The sequence below is a fragment of the Prionailurus viverrinus genome, chromosome C1 (assembly GCF_022837055.1).
Source record: "Prionailurus viverrinus isolate Anna chromosome C1, UM_Priviv_1.0, whole genome shotgun sequence".
NCBI classification, from domain to species: Eukaryota; Metazoa; Chordata; class Mammalia; order Carnivora; family Felidae; genus Prionailurus; species Prionailurus viverrinus.
Genome location: NC_062568.1, coordinates 152484790 through 152510000, shown reverse-complemented (window position 1 = coordinate 152510000; position 25211 = coordinate 152484790). Strand labels below are relative to the sequence as shown.

At 33.8% G+C, this 25211-nt stretch overlaps 1 protein-coding gene across 1 annotated transcript in view; it reads left to right on the top strand.

Moving 5' to 3' along the window:
• The first annotated feature begins 388 nt into the window (after positions 1-388).
• Positions 389-25211, top strand: part of TNNI3K (TNNI3 interacting kinase) — a 310813-nt gene continuing 285990 nt past the window's right edge. The window contains exons 1-5 of the mRNA XM_047872978.1: positions 389-446; positions 10960-11006; positions 13650-13806; positions 14394-14502; positions 24936-25021. Of these exons, the coding sequence (XP_047728934.1) occupies positions 13767-13806; positions 14394-14502; positions 24936-25021 (235 nt within the window). The 5' untranslated portion in view covers positions 389-446; positions 10960-11006; positions 13650-13766. The remainder of the gene's footprint in view (positions 447-10959; positions 11007-13649; positions 13807-14393; positions 14503-24935; positions 25022-25211) is intronic.

The window sequence follows — 25211 nt, the reverse complement described above, 5'->3', positions numbered from 1 at the left end:
CATCATCATAGTAGGAACTCCTAATGTTTGTTTCAGAAAGGAATCAAGAAATAACAGGTGTCCAATGCTAACCATATTTTAGGTTGAGCTTTGAGTCCATGTGTATTTGAAAATTGCTAAGACAAAATAAGTATAATTACTTCCCAATAGTCTCTGAAATATCAGGAATCTGAAATAAGAGGTTTAAGCAATAAGTTAGCATTGGTAAAGAAGAGAGCTAAACTTTGTGAAGATCTTTTTTTAAACTAATTTGCTAGGTCTCTAAAACTTCAAATGTATAACACTTAATGAAATTGTTAATTATTTATTATTAAGTTGATCAGTATTTTTTTGAGGGTGCATATATTTTGTTTTTCTTTTCAGGTTGGAGTCCCAGATGTGAATTAGAAACAAAAACATAATTTAATCATTGTTTCTTAAAAAAATATTTTGGAAACGATGAAATGGTAAGTTTCTGATTTTTTTCTTATTATTTCAATTCTTAGAGTTTCCTTTCACTTAAATCTTCTTTTCCCTTTTTAGAACTTCCTGTACTCTAGAGATATACTTATCATTGTTATCTCTCTCTCTCATTCTTGTTCTTTTTTCCTTGAAATATGGTAAGCAAGCACAGTTGTTTTATAAACTGTATTTGTAATTTTACTACCTGAAGTCAGTGGAGAATTTTCTTCTGATGGTAGCTTTTCAGCTCTTGTTGCCATACTTTCTTGTGTGTCTGATTAACTTTGATTGTTTGCTGGTCATTTTCCTTGGTAAAGTATCTGTAGAAGTACTCCATGGTCTAAAATGAATGGATATTCCTCCAGGGATTTTACATTTGCTTCTGCCAGGAGATTGGAGAGGCATTACCAATTGAGAACAATTTTAGACTAGTTGAGCTTAAGTTCTGTAGTCTACTACTAGTCTTTGCATATCCAGAAGGAAAATCCATAGTGGTTATATTTATGGCCATAAATTCTCAGGGACCTTATTTTACTTTCTTTTTAATTGTTCCTGCTTATTACCAAAGGTAACTGTCATACAGTTTCTTTGGTCTGGAGTAAAGTATGGCAGATTTACTTCTAGTTGATCCTTAATCTGAAGTTTTTTGGGAAGTTCCAGCTTAATATGTCCAAGATCCCCTCTAAGAATCCCCAGTCTGTGGGAGCCTTGGGCTACCCTCTGATTCTTTGCAAATTTTTGCAAATGCCTGAGGGCAAAAATTGATTCCACATTCCAGTTATATTTCTGAGTTCAAGCTTTTCCCTAACATGGCTGTGTTTGCTGTTTTATTATTTTTATTTCATAAATATTTTTAATATTTTATTTAACATTTAAATATCAATCCTCTACTATTATTTTTATGATGCATAAATTATAATTATTTCTTCTATTTCTTCTGACATATTATTAAATATTTTTGCCAGCAATGGTGTATATTTATCAGTTAGAGGTCAGGTTATAGTAGCAAAGGGGATGGTACCAGTTAATGGTAGGTTTCAATAATGGATATTACCATCACAGAATGTAATGGACATGGAAATGCTAAATTTGGGAAGAGAAAAAAGGAAAACAAAAGTGGAATAAGGTAGACATCTAGACCTTCATCCCTTTAGTCCACATTAAAGAACCTATATAATGATAGCCAACACCTAGCATAATGCCTCCTATAAAATAAACCACTTTAAATCTGTTACATCAGAAGTCAGAGTGTGCATAAGCAGACAAAAGGTTTGTTCAATGTATGTGATTTGAAACAGAAAATAAGTGTACATAATTAACTCAAGGATAAGGTTATTGTGTAAAACAAATAATACAGGCCATTGTTGTGCTCTCTCTGACTTCAAATTATCACATATATATTGAATGTTAATTATATGTCAGGGCCTTTTCTAGACAGTAGGGATATTTTTCATTGCTTTCAGGGTTTTCCAGTCTAGCAAATGATAAAACAGGGGAAAAAAAGTAGTTGTAATAACTTGTGAGTAGAGCTACAATAAACAAACTGCAGGGCATCATGAGGAGCAGTCAGCGTAAGGGACTAACGGTACATGATCAGGAAAGATCTCTCAGAGGAAGTGAAATTTATACTAACACCTAAAGGAATAATAAGAACTGGAATGTTTATAAGGTTTTTGTTTGTTGTTAAGGAGCGTGAACAGTGGGAACAGCATTTGTAAAGATTGATAGGAAAGAGTACCTGGTACATTGGAGGCTTTAAAAGAAGCCCTGTCTGAAGTGTAGTGTGTGATAGAAAGAGTTGCTTGAGGAAATGTCTAAAGTTTAGTTTAACTTATAGTCCTTTATAAAAATGTTCAGGTACATTCTTAGAAATTAAATAAGGTCAATTATCTCTTTCAGAGAATACATAAAGTGGTATAGTAATGTGTGTGTGTGTGTGTGTGTGTGTGTGTGTGTGTGTGTGTGTGTAATTGTACCAGTATTTGGCCACCAAATGACAAAGTTGACTCTTTGACAGTAAGGAATAGGAAAATCAATCAATCAATCAATCAGTCAATCCATTGTCTTCCATGATCACTTCCTAGTAAAACACTGTAAATTAAGGGAAGGGGTGATCTATGTGATAATTTTGCCTAACCATTAGTAGTGCACACAGAACACTATAGAATTGAAATGAGAGAACTGGAAAAGAAATTCAAAAGCATATTAACATAGTACAAATATTTCACAGAAGCTTATTTACTCTGAACTTGAAAAAATAGATTGATTTCAAAACTTTAGTGTTTAATCCTATATTTTATATCCTCTTTAAACACATATTTCTGGGAAATGTTTTTGTTTAGACATGAATAGCTACCTTTTGTCTTTACAAGACTTTATCATCATCTGTGCTGAACTAAAAATTCAGTATGCAGGTGGCTTTTTTATTGATATAGAAATGACACCACATACAATATTATTATATCAATCTGATTTAAAGAGCAAAAAGAATGTGTTTATGTAGTTAGCTACACTACATAAACCTTTTCTTTCATGGCTCTTGGTAGAAAAATAACATCGGTAACAACTAAAGTACTTACATAAATGCATGTTTTATAGCTCATAATCAGACATTAGCTAAAGCAATGAAATAATCTTCAAAGTTTTCCAGTGAATAAAAACAGAATATAATTTTCTAGTTAAGCATAAAGCTCAACATAGGGCAAAGTATAAAAATTGGACAATGTTTTAGTTTGGTTCCTAGCTCCACTGTTAACTCACTGTGGTCTGCATTAAGCCAAAAGTCAAGATATACGAACACTAAGGGCCACTGGTCCACATGAGTCTGGAATGGTTTCATAAAACTTTACTAGAAGGCCTTTTTCAAATTAAAATAAAGACAAACAAACAAAATCTTCAAAGTGGGTGAAAATATGCTGTCCATTTAATTATGATATCTAGGAAAATTTAATGGATTAAAAGAGCATTTGGAGGGGCGCCTGGGTGGCGCAGTCGGTTGGGCGTCCGACTTCAGCCAGGTCACGATCTCGCGGTCCGTGAGTTCCAGCCCCGCGTCGGGCTCTGGGCTGATGGCTCAGAGCCTGGAGCCTGTTTCCGATTCTGTGTCTCCCTCTCTCTCTGCCCCTCCCCCGTTCATGCTCTGTCTCTCTCTGTCCCAAAAATAAATAAACGTTGAAAAAAAAATTAAAAAAAAAAAGAGCATTTGGAAAATATGTTCAAATACTCTCATTAGCTAGGACTAATATATTTCATAGCCCCTTCCTGCATATCCAAAAAGAGTTTTCTTTCTATGCTCTTTTTTTAATGAGAAGGAGGTAGGTTTCCTGCATTGAACACTACATTTCAAATCTAATTTCAGTAGACTCACATGCAAAACTTTTATGATCCTTTTTGTAAAATGATGCTTCTGATTAAACCACTCACTTTCCTCAATGTGTTTCTTGCCATAATATACCATGCATTTATATATAATTTACATATTCCTCTCACTGATAGAACACTGGCTTATGCTATTCCCTAAGTGCTTCCTTCCTCTGATAATTATGGTTTTCTTCATTTTTCCAAGCAATGTTTGTCTTTTTCTTCCTTTTGAAAGTCTTGTTTTCTTTCCTGCTCCTATTTCCCACTGTTGCTCCCACTTTATGTAATTTTTTTGTCATTTGGTATTTATGACTTTGCCTAATTTAATCTCATCAGTTATTAGTCTCAAAAAAAAGTCCAAGTTGAAGTTTAAATTACTTTGATCTCATCAGTTTTGTTTAATTTGTTTTACTGTGCAGGGCAATAATAGGGATTTTAATGAACACTGCCTTAATAATTTCTCTGAATCCTCTGAAGTTATATAATGATTTAAATTGTGTCCAAGCTCTCAATTTATCATATGCTCAAGATTAAGTAGTCATTTCTGTTAAGGTTTTAAAAACTCCTCAAGCAGCAAAACTTATTTCAAGTCATGCTGTGCCCCCAAAAACTTCTGTAGCCAGCCCAATAACCCTTTCCTCTTCTAAACACATATAGTGTGTGGTTTTTGTGCCATCCATTTGACACCATCAAAAGTTACTTTGTAGAGTAAGTTATACTTTCAAATATAAAATTAGGTTTTAAACTCTTCACAGGCAGGAGCCCTGCTGTACACTTATGAAAAAGCTGTGTCCAAAATGTTTGGAGATTTGTTTTTTCCTAACTCAAGGGACTAACTCTGGCAGATTCTGATTTAGCTGATCATGAATGCATCCTGGTAATTGTAGTGTTTAAAGTCTCCCTGAAAGTCTGATTTGTAAACTATTGTGGGAGCATCAAATACCTTGTATAAATGACAAATGCTAGTAATTCCAAGTAATTCAAAAACTTCTTAAGGTAGAGGTAAATACTTAAAAGGAAGATGAGAATAAAGAGATTAAAAATTGTTTAGATGATGTTTTCATGGAATTTCAAAATGCTGCATGTTTCTCTGCAGAATTGGCAATGGCTTCATCTAAATTCACTTTACCTCTTTTTCAGACCTTAGAAGTATTTCCCTTAATGAAAGGATTGATTCTATTCAATTCAATTGGCTCAATCCAATTCAGTTTGGTTCAGTTGAGTTCAATTCAATTCCATCCAAAACAATTACATTTATATCTCTCAGGCACTGTGCTAGGCTGTTGTGAATGCAAAAATGAATAAGCTACAATTCTTGTTTTTAAGTTGTTTTAGCCTAACAGGAGAGGCAAAGGCATTATTAAATATATCTTCTGTAATAGTGCTGTAATACCAATAGGTATTGCATTCATATGGGCTTAACTTAGAGTACGACTTAAGAGTGTTATCAGTTTGTTTTATTTTCCTGCTGCTTTTGAATATATATATATATATACATATATATGTGTGTGTGTGTGTGTGTGTGTGTGTGTGTGTAGTGTGTGTATGCTAGATATAATGTGTATACATATATAGTATACCTATGTATTTAATATATGCACTTTTATGTATAAATACTATTTACATGCACATACCCACATATGTAATTGTAGATGCTTGTGAAATATAAATATGTTTGGCCATCAGATAGGAACAGATATAACAGCCACCTTTAATAACATTAAAGGATGCAGCCCTGATGTGTCATCTTAAGACAATTTTCTAGATTAATGCATGTCCAGACTCAGTAGAAGAAATGAGAATTATGGAGTAGTTCAAAGAGAGAAAGTGTGGTCTTTAGAGGATCTGTAAATAACTATTGTGATTAGTTTACAAATTAACTATTATGTGTAATCAGAACTAGATCTCAACTTGGGAGACTCTGGGCACCAGTTACAAAATGGTATCACATTGAAAGCCAACTTAAACAATTAGACTCAGGACTTGGAATTTAAGTGCAGCATATTCTGTCATGACTCAATAATCCAAATTAGACACCCACATTAGAAGTGTCTGCATCATTTGTTTTAGCTTTCAGAAGGCAGTGATTCTAAATGGTTATGTTTGTACTATGGGAAAAGTGGGGAATCCTTGAGCAGGATGGAGATGCTTCTCACAATTTCTACCACTTTGTAATTCCAAACATGCGTCTTTAGTATTGATGACAAGGTTTTAAAACTGAGCTAAATTCTAATCTAATTCACGTTTTTTTTCTATTAGTATGAACTTCAAGTGACCATAATTATGGGTTCAAGAGGCAAAGCAGGGTACTAGATACAATGAAAACAACAAGGAAAAGGTGGTCTAAATAGTTTATGGAATTATAAAGTCTCCTCAGAGGTACTGACACCTCAGCTGAATTCTTAAGTAACAGTATGAGGTATAGACAAAAATAGTATAGGTAATCACTCTCCATATTACCAAACTAGGAAAGTACAATACATATTTATTTTAAATGCAGTGGTAACTTCTAAAAATGGCTTTACTTGAAACAAATTATCTCAAAAATCACAATTATAGTCTACTCTTGATAATTCATTTTTAAGAAGGGGAGTAAAATTTTGGAGAAAATATTATGTAACCTGTCCACAAATACACTTAGATTATTAAATTTGAATATTGAGTGGAAAGCATACGCTATTTGGATAGCAATAAAATAAGATACAAATCTATTAGGAAATATGTTTAATATATACAATGGGAAACTTGTATTTATTATCATAGTATGCCTGACATTAGAATTACTCAAACATTATTTGCTATTACAAGTCCACTTGACTTGTTGGCTTCAGAGACAATAGCCCGTACAACAAGAAATCAGAAGGCTGTGTAGCCATATATACTGAGACTTTCTATTGATTCACCTAACCAAATATATTGATACATTCATGGAGTTGTGAGTAAGAATTGACTTTTTTGTACCCCCAACAGTTTCACGCTAACTTAACCATAGCACTCCTTTTAATTTATATTCAAAGTATTCAAAATTATATGTATATGAAATTTCAGCTGAGAAGGGAGACCACCTAGTTCCACAACAATAGTCTAAAATGGGTAGAATATGTTATACAGTTGAGTCAGTGTCAGTTCTATTGTTAGGGTGCTGAGCTGGACTGCATGAACAGAAGGGAGATCTTAAACTTCTGAGTATGTGCCAAAGGCTGATGCAATTTCTGGCACTGATATGATATAGAACTGCAGGAGGATGGCATGAAAGTGTGTGGCATGATAATTATTATCACCATTCTTCCACTAAGAAGATACAGGAAGAGATGTAACAAGAAATAATGATAACTATGCTTGAACAGACTACTTACTGAGATTGTTTCTGTTAGAGGGATTAAGCAAATAACTGGTCATATGGATCACTCAGCAGGCTTTCTAACAACTATGTTATATAGATCCACTTTTTTGAACCTTTAAATAATTTGTCAAACCTATATCAAATTGTCTTTGCACTTTGAGGAATAGCCACAAGTGTCCCAAATAGAACTATGTTTGTTTCCCTCCCTCACTTTTTCTTTATTTGTTTGATTTTTTAGAAGAGATTGGGTGCATTCAGAGTGGTATGGCTGTAGACTATTTGATTTTTTGAAATGTTTATTTACTTTTGAGGGGAGGGGCATAGAGAGAGAGAGGGAGACAGAGAATGCCAAACTCACAAACCAGAGATCATGACCTGAGCCAAAATCTAGAGTCGGATGCTTAACTGACTGAGTCACCCAGGCCCCTGACTACTTGTTTGATTTTTAAATGACATATCTCAGGCATGGAACTGTTATGCCCAAAGACAATACTTACTTATTAACAGAACTATAATTATGACATAGTGTTATTTCCTTATCAGGCCGGCTAACTCAGGAAAGGAAAAGGAAGGATGAAAGGGAAACACAAGTGGCCTGTGTCATGATATTTAGATTATTCTGAAGGTTTTAATACCTCAAAGATGCTTTATTCTGAGTGGAATCTAGGCTTTATTAGATGTAACTTCTCATTACCAATCATGTATATTTCTATCATAGGGCAAATGTTTTACTGCAATTGCCTGTTTACTTGTATATCCCTGGCCCCTATGAGCTCTTTGGAGTGCTTGGTATAGTACATGCTTATTGAATAAATAAATGAATCAATCCATCAATGAAGAGCTGAACTGACAATTAAAAGAAACCCTATCAATTTGGAAAAGAAAGTTTTAGCCAATGACAGAGGTGTGACTCATCACAGTTTAATTTAGATTCTTTAATAAACTTTACTTCATGTTTACCCATCAATAAAGGAAAGTATAGGAAAGATTAAGATCTTTGCTTTTGCAGTTATAGTATATAGGAAACAAAAATAGCAATATATTTTTTTTCTTTCTTTAATATACTCTCACAGTTTGAGATACTGAGAACACCTGTTTAAATTACTGTGAAATTGATTTTTTTTACCTTTACTTTCATTATTATATATTTTCAAGTCCTATTTATTTTTGAGAATTAATATGAATATTACCTCAGCAATGTTCAGATTCATGACAGTAATTTATGGCTCCATCCAAAATACATTTAGATATTCCAGTGGAAAAGAAAGGAAACTTGTTTGATAAGTAAGAGTCTTACAAATTATGCTTCTTTAAGAAGAAATATATTGTTTAAAAGGAAATTAATAAAATAATTTTTAATTGAATCGTTTATTTATCTTAGATAATACACAATTTTTCTTTTAGAAAATTTCATTTTAGTAGGAGGAATTTAATGTTTATTAAACAAGGAAAAAGCCAAAATGCATACCAATTAGTAATTCTGGGTTATTATGTTTAAAGCAATGATTCTCTTAATTTCTTGTCAAATGGATACAACACATCAAACCTCTAAACTTCCCTAAAACTTGGGAACATATTAATTAGAATTCATATACAGTGAAAGAACAATTTAGGTTTTAAGTGTAAATGAACTCAGACTCCTAAATTTGATAAGAATTGTTCCAAGTGCATCAGTTTGATTTCATAGGATACATGTTCTTTATGATTTCTCTGTAGGAATCATAAGGCCAGAAGTGTCAAGGTCAATTTTTGTATTTTTCAACTTGAAAGCATCCTTTTAAATATTTATGAAGAGACTTGTATGAAATATAAATAGCAGAGGCACAAATGTAGATTGGGATAAATAAATAATATGAACCCAAAATAAAGGAATTCAGAAAGAATGTAAGTAGGTTTATTGAAAGAGTACTGGAACATATCTGTGTATGTGCTGAAGTGGTCTGATAAATCAGTTGAAAAGATGGAGACATTAACATTAGATTCAGGCAATTCAGCATAACATGAAGGTTGGTCAAAATAGGAATAGTTGAAGAACTAAAGTATTTACTAAATCTACCCTGACATTTTGAATGAAAAAAAATGTGAAAGAAAAAGAAAATACTATTAGCTATGTACAGTAAAACCTTAGATCATGGGTAACTTGCTCTACAAGTGTTCCACAAGACAAGCAAACATTTCTAAGAAATTTTAATTTGGTAAACAAGCAACATCTTGCAATACAAGTAGCACATGATGCCAAATGTTCAAATGATCACAATGCAACCAATGGACTCTCTCTCTCTCTCTCTCTGAGGGATTGTGGGTGATCATCTCCCATCCTTTAATGCTCGGTCTCAGGCTGAGGTGTTTGGCATAAATCAGTGATTTTTCAGAACATTGGAAGGTGCCTACAACTGGCACTAGTGTATTTTTTTGTCACTTCAAAGCACCTATGGACAATCTTTTGCTTCTCCATACAAGAGTAAGTTTAGGAATGCTTTGCTTCTTTCTAGGTTGGGCTGCCTGCAATACAGACCCTTTTGCTGCTGCCTTAATTGCCAGTTATATTAAATACTGCATATGACAAGAGTTTATTAATACGGTGCTGTAGTCAACATCCCTGCAAGCATATACAATGGCCCCCATGCAGAAAAAGATTCCATTGAGCCAATGGACAGCAGTGATTCCATTAGTGATAGTGAAAGTCATCCTACACAATAACCGTCCTCCCTTTCGTCTCCCTCACACCAGCCAGGAAGGTTTTTGAAAACAAGTGTTTATTTTTCTTTGTATTTTGTATTTTTTTATTTTGTATTATTTTAAAGTATTGTAATCATTTTTATATGAATATTTTTGGGTTATGAAACAAATAATCTGAGTTTACATTATTTCTTGTGGGGAAATATGCTTTGATATACAAGTGCTTTGGATTATAACCATGTTTCTGAAACGAATTATGCTCACAAACTAAGGTTTTACTGTATTCCTTAGAGAAGTCTTTTCCTTATAAGTTATAAATATTCCTTGAAAAACTCAAATAGCCTTGTTAGAGAATTATTTTTTTGGTCTTATTTTATATTTTTCTTTAATTTTTAAAAATTAATAGACTTTTCTGTTAAAACACATTTACATTTACAGAAAAATTAGAAAAATTAAGCAGAAAATACAGAGAGTTCTCATATACTTTTTATTTCTTTCCTCACCCCCACCCCCCCATAGTAGTTTGCCTTTTTATTGGCATCTTAAATTATCGTGGTACTTTTTTTTTTTACCCCATTGATGAACCAATATTGATATGTTATTATTAACTAAAGCCCATCATTTACATTTGTATTTTACAGTTCTATTGGTTTTTCCAAATGCCAGGTATTCATTATTGCAGTATCATACGGAGTAATCTCACAACCCTAAAGAATCCTTGTGCTCCACCTATTCATTCCTCCCACTCTCCCTGCTCCCCCCACAACACTGATCTTTTTGCTGTCTCTTTAGTTTTGCCTTTTCCAAACTGTCATATAGTTGGAATTAAATAGTTTGTAGCCTTATCTAACTGGCTTCTTTCACTTAGCAATATTCATTTAAAATTCTTCCATGACTTTTCTTAGCTTTGTAGCTCATTTTATTTATTACTGAATAAGTTTCCATTGCATGGATGTATATATAATTTGTTTGTTTATTCATTTACCTTTGAAAAGGCATCTTGGTTGCTTCCATTTTTGTGATTCATTTTACAATAGAGACTGTACATGTACATCAAATCATCTGTTGTCCTGGTGATTAGCATAGTATGGACCTCTTTGAGAATCTGAACAATCTTCTTTTTCTCTTTACTCCAGTGTTTTCTCTTCTCTTGCAGTGAATTCAGAAATGCAAAACCTTTCAGGTAAGTTCACTTTAAGCAACCTTAAAATGGTGCTACTCAAAGTAGCATCTACCTGAGTGATTAGAATCACTAGGCATTTATGTTGAAATTCAGATTCCTTGGGGCTAGTACTGATCTACTGAATCAGAATTTCTGGGAATGGAACCCAGAAAGTTCCTCAGGTGGCATCTATGCTCACTGAAGTTTGAGAAGGTTACCACTTTTGTACTTAAGTTGTGTTTTTGATAATATATGAGATAATATGCTTTCTGAATTTTGGGAGTCTCAGAGCTGAGAAGAGCAGGATTCAGTCTAGAGCATGTGGCCAACTCAAGGTAGAAAGAAGTAATTTTTACAGAAATGTACTCAGTAGTGGGAAAAGTATTTCCTGCTTCCATGTGGATCCCCTCCAACATTCTTTAGGAAAGAAAAATAGGATATATTATTCTGGGTCATTTACTTATTCCAGCCTTTTCTTCACCTTCATGAAGGCATTCAGGAGGGTTATTCCACTGCCCTCAACCTGTGACCTAAATCACATTCATAAAAGTGGTTTGTAGATATTGTTCCTTTGAAAGTAGGAAATTGTTATAGTTCAATAACATTAATATTTTAGGTATCGAGATGATCATTTTTCCTGAATTTTTATGTTGCTATCCTACCCTTTTTTTTGGGTTGGGGTGGGTAGGATAAATAAAATTTATTGCCTCAGAGTATAGAAAAATTCAGTTGAGTTGCTGATTGGATTTTCAAACTGATAGCACAAATTGTAGCTTTTGAAAGCCAAATATTTTATTTTTAAGAGCTAGCCTTTCTGAAAGAATAACAATATTGTTGAAAATCAAAAGGAAAAATCCTAAAAATTAATGCATCAAATTTATATCCTAAACAAGAAATTGGAAAAATAATGCAAAATGATATAAGAACTAGTTTTTCCTTCACCGGTACAGGCAGTAAACAGACACACACACACACACACACACACACACACACACACACACACACGTGTAAGGTTTGAGGGAGAAATAAGAAAGAAGATAAGGAAAAATAGATTTAGATGTCTTTTAGAAAGCCTGCAGCCCTGCTTCCCATCCCTGTCCCTCTGGATTCAAGGTATGGAAACCATGGATTGTTTAGCGAAATTTGAGAGAAGGGAGAGCTTGTACATTATTTCCCAAGGTGTAGCCTTGGAAGATTGCAAGTCTCTTAAAGAAGACTAACCAGTATGGTTTCTGGGACTATACCGAATGCTTGGTCTTCAATACCAAGCATTGAGGACATCAGTGCCTGGGTCAATGAGCCTTAATGTAGTATGTCTGGGGAAAGCAAAGAATTTCTGACCTGAGGAGATGAGGGTCTCACAAGGAAAATGCAGAATGCATGGACCAAGTAACCAGAGGCCCCTACACAATAGCAGACAACAAAAGCCATGGCAGATGAGAGATAAGGAGAGTTTTATCTAGGGGAGGACAGAGATGTCCATGAAGTCAGATATCTACTTCTTTAGCTATATATTATGATCAGTATGGAAGCCCTCCCTCTGGAGCTTAGATTACCTTTGCTGAGAAAAAGGTGTGAGGAATCCTAAACTTGTCTAAGCATTGACTTCAAAAAGGGAAAATTCTTTGAATATTCAACTATGGTAAATGTGAAATTCATACCTGTCACATTAAAACTATATCCTCTGGAGATGAATTTCAAGATTGAAATCTATATCTTCTAGGTATAATTACATTACCCAAAAGAAATACATAGTTAAAAATCAGATAACTTTTCTTTCTGTGTATTCCATTTATTCTACATCATACCCTGAGTTCATTTATATCAATAGATATATGCATACACAAAGAGAATATCCCCCATGAAATAAATGGAAGGTGAATAAAAGAGGAATTATGGGAGATTTAACATTAATATATAGCTTGAATTTCAGAAATATATAGACCCAGAATTGATTCCAGACTCTTCCGCCTACTAGCACATATGGATTTTCTCATCCATAATATGGGAATAATATATACTTTGCAGGATTCTATGAGGTATAAATGACAAATGTGTATAAAGTACTCAGACTAGTATCCATCCCACAGAAAACATTTAATCTAATTATTCATAATCTTGTTATTTTATGAATTGCTGCTGGTGGAACTCAGTGTCTTAGATTCTTCTCCATGATTCTTATGGTTAACATAATCAGCACATGCTAAAAATTAATCATGGCCTATGTTGAGAATTTCTTCTTACAATTTTGTACTTCTAATATAGGCTAAACTTACATTTATTTCTATTAGTAGCGTGACATAAGATGTGGGTTTCCATATTTATATGGGGAGACAAATTCTATCACCAGTTACTCTTTTCCAATTGGCATTACTTTGACTCGGGTAAATGACTAGAAAGAAGCTCTAGATAGTTTTAATAGCTCTTTGTGAACCTCAGATGTAACTGAACCGCTTTCTAAATTTACCTACTAAAGAAATGACCCATGAAAGTATTCATGGGTAGATAATCAATTGATAAGGTAAATAATCCCATTGAAACATTTACTATTTATTTTTGATACAGCTGTTTTAAACAGACTGATTAGTTCCCTTTATGAGTTCACCCTTGAAAGCACAAACTATTTTGTTCTTTGTCATTGTTGCATGACATTCCATTTGGCAGTCAGCTTATTTTTAGCCAGACTATCAAAGTATTTTTCAACTGGACTGTCACTGCACTTGAACTTGGAATCTTGTAACCTGAGGAACTGCACTGGAGACAAGAAGACACCTCTAACAAATGGGAAATTATAAATCTAGACCAACCCAAACTTGCACTGGTAATTATTCTTATGCCCTAAGTGTAACATGGTTCTGTAGTTATAGATAATTAACATTTCATTGGAGTATCTGTTATTTTTTACATGGAGGATATGATAATGTATTATATGAAACCGTTAAGATATCTGAACTCAAATTATTTTTCTCTGAAAGATTTTTAGAGAAAACAGAAAATTTCTTACAAAAGTATATTAGTTGCTAGGTATAATGTTCTTAGGAATACTGCTGAATATAGGGATTTTAGAATTATATCTTAAATATCTATAATTTGAAACCTAAAAACTTTTGTCTAGAAACTAAAGATTGCTGTAATTAAAATGCAATAAAATCAAATGAAATAAGTCAAATATATTCTTCTATGTAAATATATTATCCAATATCAAATGGGTTCTTAATTACTACAATTCAATATAATTGCATTTTAAATATAAACATCTGCATTTTAAGCTCACAGTCAGTAATTTAAATTAAGTATTATAGAATTTAGAATTAAAAACCGGAGTTTTAATTACTTGTATGTTATGATCTGTGTCTACATTTTGCAAAGCGCAGCTATGAATCAGTCTCATTTGTTTTTCTTTACTAGATGAATGGAAGAAGAAAGTCAGTGAATCTTATGTTATTATAATAGAAAGATTAGAAGATGACCTTCAAATCGAAGAAAAAGAACTTGCAGAACTAAGGCACATATTTAGGTAAAGTTCTCAGAGTTATTATTTCTTCGTATAAGTACGTTTGTTACTTATCTTGTTTTTAGATACATCTATATTTAAAAACACAACCCGTATAATCTCAGATGTCACTAATCATGGTAAGCCTAAAAATGTAAGCTTACCCCTTTCTTGGCCATTCATATAGCCCCTAACATGCAAATATCTTATCTCCTTAAAATATGACTTGCATGCTCCCATCACTAAAGTTTAAAAAGAGAGGAAAATAAAGGCTGACTTTTGAATACAAGCTATTGCTGATCTGAATATCTTCCCTGGAGTTAGATTTCTTGTAAACCATGCCAGCAACGAACAGCAGGACTTCTCTTCTATTCTCAAATGGTGGTAGAATATTGGCCATGTTGTTCTTTTTGAGCTACTAGGGTAAGTCCAATTTTTAACAAACCTTCTGGTCTCTTGACATTTAAGGGCTGTCCCCTAATGGAACTGAGTATCATTCTGCCCCTGAACAATCATATAACAACATGTAATACTGGCTTCAAACTTTCAGTGAGTTTTGCTCATGATAACAAGAGAAAAATAATCTGGCATAGTGTCATAACCTTGGAAGACACAAAATGTTCAGAAAAGAGGGGCAGGACCCTTATATACACAAGCAACCTACTGGAGAAATTGAATCTGACATTGAGAAACTAGATGCATTTTTGAGGGTCAGTTTAAGTTAGCTGCTTGACTGAGGAAAAGTTCCATGTAAGCCAGTTAAACATGTTGACTTATACCTGTGTTATTAATCTAATGTACTCATGACAAAGGACCTCCTCTATTTTACTTGGAAAACAAGTGTAAACCAGTGACCAAATGACATATTCCAAAAGAATTTTCAGATATAGTAAATATATAAAGTTAACACGACTGGCAATTAAAGTTATCCACATATGATATAGTTGTCAGTGGGTTAATAAGGCTTTTTCAAGTGATCAGTTTACTGGAAAAGAGATACAAATGTAGAACTTAATCATAAGTCCTCTAGCTCTTAGTGACTCAGATAAATATGCTGAATGAAATGTGGTTAAACTGAAGAGACTTCCCTCAACTTTATGAACTCAAAATCTCATTTATTAATTTATTTTTTAATTTAAGAATTACTGTGCAAATATGTCAAGACTAATTTAACTAGACATATCCTTTTAAGGATTAAGCTTAACAATGGACTCGAGATGTAGGTTTTATTCTGTGTTTTCCATTTATTCTACATCATACCCTGAGTTCATCAGTACATCATACTCTATCAGCAACGGGCAGTTGTTTTTCCAGCTCCTGCTATAGCTGACTTTTCCTACATTTCCACTATATGCAATAAATGTGACCTCCTTTTTACTAATCAGTATTGGGGATGAGAGGCAGGAAACAGTGTCAGGGAGAATATAGTTCAGTATTTATTGTGCCAAATACATTCAAGTTGTTATTCCAGACACATGAAATATGAGACATTATGTAATTCTCACCATGACTCTGTGTGATAAATATTAATTCTGATGGATAATAAACTAAGGACTAGAGACATTGTATCTTATAAGATCATATGGTCAGTAAGTGCTGTAACTCTGATTTGTAGCAAGGTCAGCCTGAGTCCATAGAGAGAGTTCTTCCTACTTACTATACCCTTCTTCTTGCTCCAGGAGTTCATAATCTGGTTTAGGGGAAAGACATATATAAAGAACTCACAGAAGACATTCTATGACAAGTGATAAATGGGAAGAAAAATAAAATGGTTTCAAATACAAAAATTTAAAAAAGAGAAGATTTGGGAGCTCTTGATTTATCCATTTTAAAAAGCATTCCTGGGGCGCCTGGGTGGCGCGGTCGGTTAAGCGTCCAACTTCAGCCAGGTCACGATCTCGCAGTCCGGGAGTTCGAGCCCCACGTCAGGCTCTGGGCTGATGGCTCAGAGCCTGGAGCCTATTTCGGATTCTGTGTCTCCCTCTCTCTCGGCCCCTCCCCCATTCATGCTCTGTCTCTCTCTGTCGCAAAAATAAATAAACGTTGAAAAAAAAAATTTTAAAAAGCATTCCAGGTAAATGGCATAGTTAAGTAAAGATATATAGGCAAGAATGGATGAGTACCATGGAAGGTCGAGAGGAGTCAAGAAAAACTAATGTCTTGACCATTTTATCTAAGTTGAGTAAGAAGGTTAGGTCAGTCAGTATAAGGGTTTTACAGTGATATAGTTTTAAATGCAGTTTCTTCTTTTTACAAACTATGTATCCTTGGATATATTATTTGGTGTCTTTGTGCCTCATCTGCATCTGTAAAATGAGGTTAATAATAACAGCCTCATGGATATTTGCAAAATGATGTTAATTAAAAGCTGAGTAGAGAACTTAACACACAGTAGGCATGAAATAACTGGAGGTTTCTATTTTCATCATTGATTGGGTAAATAAGGACAGTTTGAAAGACTGAACACTTTATTATCCAGTAGAAGTAACAGTTTATTAAAAGTTAGGAAGTAAGAAAGTTAGGATTAAATGTTTTTATGTAAACAGGATGTTTTTAAAAGTTAAAATGTAAAATGTTAGGACAATTCAAGATGATGCCAAAATCTGAACTATAACTTTTAAAGATTGTGATCAAGAGAGATTTGGCTAGGGTACTAGAAGGCTCATCAAAATGGATGCCAAATTCCCTAAGAATAATGGTAGGGCATTTTGTGGAGAGGCAGACTGGTGGTAGCCTGGTGCTAAAGCTGTTAAGGAAGTGACAGAAATGTTGCATTAGCCAGAAATGATAATAATGAAGCTGAGGAGAAGATTACTCACAGCCTAGAATCATGTTTCTCCAAGGGCTAAGAACCTCATACAGTAGAGTAACCAGCAGTGCTTGCTAAAATTTTAGATTCCATGATTCCACCCCATATCAAATGAATCAGAATCTCTGGGGCTGACTTCCAGAAACCTGAATTTTTAACAAGCTCCCCAGGTAATACTTTTGCATGCTAAAAATTATACTTCTGCTGAAGTTTAAAAACTACTTTAGAAAGATACTCAAGTTGCACTGAGAACTCTGCCTGAGGTGTTATTGGTGAAAGGATGAAGAACATGAGAAAAAAGAAAGCAGGCAACTAGTATGGTCTACAGAGATTCAAGGGAGCAAACAAACAAACATAAACAGAGTACTCTGTCTGATTCCATCAAGACTGATAGCATCATCGGGAAAGAAAGGCAGTCATGCCTAGGGCAAAGTTCTGAGGATTTTCTTTTCTCTAGAATAAAATGATGGATGACAAGGAAGGAAGAGAATGGAGTGCTGAGAATATAAATTGTCTTACTCATTGACTCACATGCCAAAATTTTATGGCATTTGGGAAGATTAAACATAATATTGTATGAGATCACATTTGAGTATCTAGGACATTTTAGGTGTTTCTTTCTCATCTTTTTCCATGCCTTGTATGATGTAATTAATATTTCTGTGGTGAACAACTGTGTTATGCCTCATGACACCAGGCTTTCTCTAAACATGTAGATAAGACGAAATGGTATAAGATGCCCAAAAAGACGCACTTAACACCAGAATCACAGGTTGAGGACCACTGATATAAACACAGATTTGGGAGTTTTTTGGAGGTTTTTTGTTGTTTTTGTTTGCTAACAAGTTTATTTATGGAATTCTTGGTAGATACTAATTGCATTCATTCAAAGAGATTTTCCACACCATAGTACACCAAGGCTTCTGTTAGCTCACATACACAATCTCCTGGTATAGCTTTCACCCACAATATAATATAGAGCAATATGGTACTAAACTTTAAAAATATAAAGATAACCATTATATTCTTATGCCAATTCGTAGCAGCTTTGGAATGAAAGCTTGATGGGGTAATGAGAGAATGGAAATGGAATAATCTCTCTTCTTCCACAATAAAATTGCATTCACTCATAACTTTGGACATTTGTTGGGATAATAGATGGAAGATAGGAAGAAAAAGGGAAGGCAGAAGAAGGAAAGACAGAAGTGGCCCATTGATTACCATTATCTGATTATTTCCTCTTCTATGCCATCTCTAATCTTTATGTTTATCAATATAATGGCACTTATTACAAGATGTTGTCTATCCATTTACAGGACTGTCTAACCACTAGTATATATGTTTACTAAAGGCAACTTCTTTGTCTTATTTGGCTTTATTTATATTTGTATTTATTTGTAATACCTATTTGCATGGCACTTGAAAGAAAAACAAACTAACAACTTAGTGCCTAGCACATGCTAGGCATGCTACCAGGTATTTTAATATGCATTGGCTCATATAATCCTAAATGTATATATGTAAAGTGCTTTGGCACAGTGATCAGCACATGGCAAACACTCAAAAATGGTAGTTAAAAACTAATCATTGTGTTTATGTTAACAACATCTGAGGTAGTCATTCATTGCACTTGCCATTTTATACCTAAGGAAAATAAGCTCATCAAATTAAACCGGTTTGAACTAGGATAAACAACGTGTATAATTGTACTGGGATTGTACCCACTTGTATTTAATTTCAAAATGTGTAATCTTCATGACCTTGGTTCTCAGCTTGGGAGGTGGAGTAAGTATGGATCAGAATTATCTTTTAAATATTTTTATTTTCCCTACACCACTCCACAATTTTGCTATATCCTGTGTATTAGAACTATCCCTCGGTGTGGGAGTAGAAAACTATATTTTAGCCCCCGACTCCTACCCCTGGTGATACACGTATCCTACCCACAACGTTTGAAAATGTTTTACATAAGTAATGGCCCTCCCCATGTAACTTTTAAAAGCCTCCCAATTACATTACTTTGTTTCAATAAGTTTTAAAGTCATTAAAAATTTTAGATCTGTGCTCTACTAATTTAATTGTCAAGGCTACTTTTTTATCTGTTTAATCTGCAGTATGAAATTTGACCTCAGTGAGGAGTTCCAGAGAAGTTATATTGTTCCAATGCCACGATATTTCAAAGTAATCAAAATAACCCTATTTTTTTCTCATTTTAAATCTTATTTTGACATTGAGTAGACGTACCTTGGTTAATAATGATAATATCTCATTTTGAAATTGATTGGGTTTCATAAATAAACAAAAATATCAAAAGAATGCTTTGTTCCATGAGCAAGCAGTTATAATACTTTCATGATAAAAATGTATTAGGGTGGGGGGAAGGGAGAAAAAAAATATGTATGCCATTCCTGCTCATTTTCTCCCTGAAAAGTTCCTCTGGACCCAGCTGCAGTCCACCATACCTATCCTCCAAATGAAACATCTTCCAAAAATCAACTTTTTCAAAACTATAACCAATTATGAAATTTAGCTATTGTAAAGTGAATAGCTCCAGGCACATGGCAGGCTGACTTAATCTAAAATGAGTGAAATTCTCCAATAAAGTAGAAAATGGACTACTGAGGGAGGACATGTTATCTTATAAAATTAAAATAGAGTGAAAGTATTATTTGACATGTTGGTGCATTGTGCTAGTTAGCAACAAAACAAAAACAAACCACAACAACAGAAAGACAATTCACATTGCCCCAAGACTGCCTACCTCTGTACCTCTTTTCTTGCTTGTCTAGGTAAAACTAGTTATGAATAATAATTGTAAAGTAATATCTTGCTAAAACATTATAAAGCAGCTGATCTCAATCTCTCTCTTTCAGTCTCTTTCTCTCCCTCCAGCTTGTTACCTCACTAGCTTTATCTTTCCTCCTTTTATCCACCCTCTAGTCTTCCCTTCCATCCTATACTGCCCCCCATCTTTCTTTTTTCTTTTCTAGTCTCCCTTCTCAAATGCAAGGCAAAGCAATAAAGTTGTTAAAATACCAATATAATAATCAATATCAGTGCATTATTAAAAATAATTATTATACCAGCTAATGTTTGTAAGTCTTACAAAAATCTAAGCCGCATAATAAATCATTATTGTCTCAATTTTATCATCCTTCACTATTCTTGCTCTATCTGCCACCATATTTCAATAATTGTTTATTGTATGATGAATTAATAAATATACTTCATGTTATTAGTTTGCTGATTGGACCTGGGTGATATTGGACAAATACATTCTGGATATTTTGGGGGGATGTATCTTGGGAACAGATCTTATTGATGATTTTTCTGTTTCTGTTGTTTGATGGGGACCGGATCAGAAGCAGCCACAAAGAACTACATTAGGAAGTTATAGCCAGTCCTTTGAAACCTAAATTACCAAATTGGGAAACTAGATGATCTATAACAAATCCATTTCTCCTTTCTACCTTCTTGGTCTTTTCCTAAATTTCAGCAAATGAATTAATTTAAAAAAATGTAATCTACCTATGAGAATATTTTGGACAGTAGTATGTTATTTAGGGCCAGCTATTCAAATGTTACATTTTAATTGGTTTCCAGTTGTGGTCATGTCAAATATTTTCTTGAAAGGATGAGGTCATGAGAAAGGAGTTTAATTGGATCACAAAACTGCATACTTTTCTGGATACAAGGTAAAGGCTAAGAAAAGAGTTCATTATGCTACAAGAAAGAAAGTAACCTTTGGGTACAGAACTACCATTTTTAATGATTAAGGACAGAATTTACTGTTAGAAATATATTCATAATAGTGAGTTCATTTTAATTAGGAACTTCATCCATACCCCAGCAAGCAGTATGAACTCATTAGGATATGTTAAGTTACAGTCTGGCATGGCAGGTGATGAAAAATATAAAGGAAAATTAAAAAATAAATTGAGCTTAGGGTATTAGAATACATAAGTGATGTTCAATTGACAGTGAATTTGACATACACAGTTCCTTTAGAAGAGGCAAAAGAAGAGAATATGAGGTATCTCTCCTAGGAATGATTGCATTAAAACCTTGAATATTTTAATTACATGTTTCAAAACAGAAACATTTGACTAAAAGTTAATGGGAAGTGAGAATTAGGATTCAAATATAGCCCCAAAGTAACTCTCATTAAAAAAAATTACATTCCAGTTATTAAAGTTAAGATAAAAATTGTACTATTAAAATTGCACTTGACTGCCAAATATTGTGGGAGCCTATTCTCAGTTAATTCATTTTTGTTGGTATTAATAGAAGTTGTATGAGTTCAAGGAGGATATAATTGAAGAAAGAACAAAAACAACAGGAAACAGTTCAGTTTTGAGCAAGGAGCTATTTAGGACTGTACATTGAGTCACTTATGAATGGTCAAGTCTACTTTAAAATTCAGTGAGCTGAGAATTGATTGTTGAACAGAAAGTAACTAATATAATTCATGCTTTCAATGTGACTTATGTAAACAATAGATATTCATTCAGGGTTATTCATATTTTAAATAAAGCAACAAACTGTGGCATCTTATATTTTGTTTATTCCGTGTTTACTTTCTTTGCAAAGCTGGTCTGGGCATTAGAGATCAGAATTAATGCAAAGATCAGTTGCAGGATTCTATGTAGCATGCATTTCCCCAGGACTGAGGCACCTAAAGGATCCAGAGATTAGTGAGTAGTTTATATCCAGTAGACTGTTGAGAACATAGTAAAGTGAGCATTAAGAACAGAGGTGGAGCATACAGTTGGTGTTGTGCCAGGCTGACTGAATACATCATCAAAGTTAGATCATGCAATAAGAAAGCAATTGAATCTATCTTCTTAATAAAACATTTCAGTGCAATCTTTTTTCCCCTTTGGATTTTTAATATCTCCCTTTTCCCTTCATTCTTCTTTTAATATCTCCAGTGTTGATAATAGCCTTCCCATTGACATGATGCCCTAGGACTTATGTTATAAAATTGTGATTCTAGTAGTTGCTCTGAATCACTGACAGGTGCTAGGTGTCACAACAGTGAGCTTGGTAGCCATTTTTAAAAGCATGTGAAGACAGGGTCAGACATTGTCTAGGAGCCTAAATGAGAGTCACCATGAGCATAAATTTGTCAAAATCAGGAAATTTTACAGGTTGTCAAATGTGAGAGATTAAAGAAGGTCAAACTTGGTTTGAAAATTATGCTAAAATCTCCCAAGGTATAGACTATGCAGGGGAAGTTGTACATTCAGTGATCTTGATAATACTAGTAATAATAATAAAATAACAATTTATTGATAACATATGTGCTAGATACTATAGTAAGCCCTATCCTCATGTATTCTTCATAACAATATAATGTCTATGTATTATTTTAATCATTTTATAACTGAAGAAATTAAATTTGAAGAGGTTTAATAACTTGCCCAAATTGGAGGGAAAAAAAAAGACTACTTAAAAAGCAGAAGCAGGATAGGATTTCAATCCTGGTGTAAATACAAGGACAAGTTTTTAAGGATTACCTACATTTCAGCTACACTGCTGAAATGATTTTCCACTTTTAAAACATCAAAACATGGGAAATATTGCTGTATAATATTAGAGATACACATTGAAAAACTAATTTTCTCAGGAGTTTATTGCTACAGAGGGCTCCCAAGCCTTTCTTCTTTCACCGTTTGCCATTAAGTTCATTATATTTAGCTCAAAAGGTACTTCCTTCCCTGTTCTTCTTTTAGGATGAAGGTTATATATTTCTTTACATTTAACAGAAGGCCTCCCTGTCCTTCTCCACCCAATACTTTGTTTTCTGTCTTTTGATCTTATTGTGTGTTTTCATTGCTGGATAATGGAAGGACCAAGAAAGAAAAGCCAACACAGATCAGAACTTCTAAATCATTGTCAATCAACATCTTCAATTGCTAGTCACAGTTTTCTTTCCCTTTTTATTTACGGACACTGATTTCCTACAAACTTCAAGAGAAAAATCCCATCTACCTAGCTTTAAAAAGCAGAGTTCAGCTTTTCAGAAAACCTGTATTATTTGAAATCATAACCACAGAGAAGACCTTTGTGAATGCACTTGTAAGTCTGGGCTGCTGAGTGCACTTTGTTTAGTACTACCTATTAAGGTTTTTTCCTCCAAGACATCTGTAATACAATCGGCTTTAAGAGTTTAGAAGCCTGACTCAGGCAAAGGCCACACATTTCCAAGAATTGTGTTATTTTGTGAAGTTATTGCACATACCATTTACAATTAGGTTCATTTCAGATAGATATTTTAAAAAGTAGTATTTTCATCAGAAATATTTTTGGGGGGCATAATTCAATAAACTGTGGGAAAGTACAGATAGGAATGGGTTAAACTCTTAGCCATTTCTCCTGAAATACTTGGCTCCTTCCTCTATTATATTATTAACATTTGTAAAATTGACCCTGAGTTTACTGCACTCCTTCCTACATATAGTATTCCAAAGCAAGTTGAGGTAGATTTCTCAATATGAATAAGCATGTCTGTGGACTTGGCAGCTGGGAAGTTGAACATTCAAGGCAAGATGGTTATTAGGATGGGGAAGTTTTAGGATATTCTATGAAAACAAACCACTGGGATTGCCATTGCTAATTACGACATTTCACCGAGATCCTTTGGATGTCTCTAGATTTAAAGGCTTTCTCTTTTTAGCAGCACCCTGGAGAATAGCACCTTTTCTTTTCTATTTTAAAATTCCAGTAGCTTTTGAAGTGCTTAACTGGGTGCCTTGATGATAATGTCCTGAATTTATAGTACCATTCAAGTGTAAGTACTTTACAAATGATATGGAAAGCTCACTCACCAAAGACTATGCTATCTCACTAAAGCTGCTGGAGATTTAAATAGGCAGGAAGTGGCTTGAAATTGACCTGGGAGGCCAAGGATATGATCTCATTTCTACTGAAAAATGTCCTGGGAGTACCAACGATTTCAAAAGGTCAAGAATTTTAGCTTTACATTCCTTTTCCAAGGCTACCTTTGGCTCTCTAGGGCCCTCCTGGGGTAATGGTCTTTGTTCAGACAAAGGCAAGGATTTTACTAATTGAATCACTAACACTACTTCTCTCTGGGGACTGTGTATCATGGTACCCGATCAGAGTTTAGACCTTCTTTATCTGTGAAACCTGACCCAGTCAGAGTACAAGGAAAACTTTGCTTCAGGCAGAATTTGTAAAACTTTGGGATTATATTCCTCTCTCCAATCTCTTACCAAAATGCTTCATTTTTTTTTCTTTTTGGAGGGAATTTCTTGACTTTCTCCATGATTATGATGTGAAATTTTGCATGTGAATGATTTACTTTCAAATGTCTGTTTTCTATTTCTACATTAATTTTAATTCATAAAGTTGCCTTGAAATGTTCAAATTATACATAGAAAACAAAATGCACAAGAGTCCTTAATTTAAACCTGGGCTCTCAAACTTCCATATTATTTTCTCTTGACGTAGGTTTTCTTCATATAGATGTATATTCAAAATTATTTTTCTAGGTACAATGAAATCCCACAAAAGATGTATTTTTTAATTTATAGTAATAGTAGTCCCTTTTATATTTTTTTCAGTAAAAAAATAATAAACTAAAAGATGAAATTTTTGATCATATGAAAAAATTCTTTTTCAGCTCCGATGATGCCTTCAGTAAAGTCAACTTAAATTACCGCACAGAAAATGGGCTGTCTCTACTTCATTTATGCTGCATTTGTGGAGGTGAGCGCTTGAAACTCAATACTTTATAAACTCGTTATATGTAAAGATGGTCAATGATTTGAGCTGCTTTATAGTCTACAGGAGGATTCTATTCATACTCAATTTTCTTTTTTGCTTTATCCCTACAACCCTGATAACCTTCAGGTGAAACAGTAACTACCAGGCAGATGTTCCAGTTGATTTAGCTCTG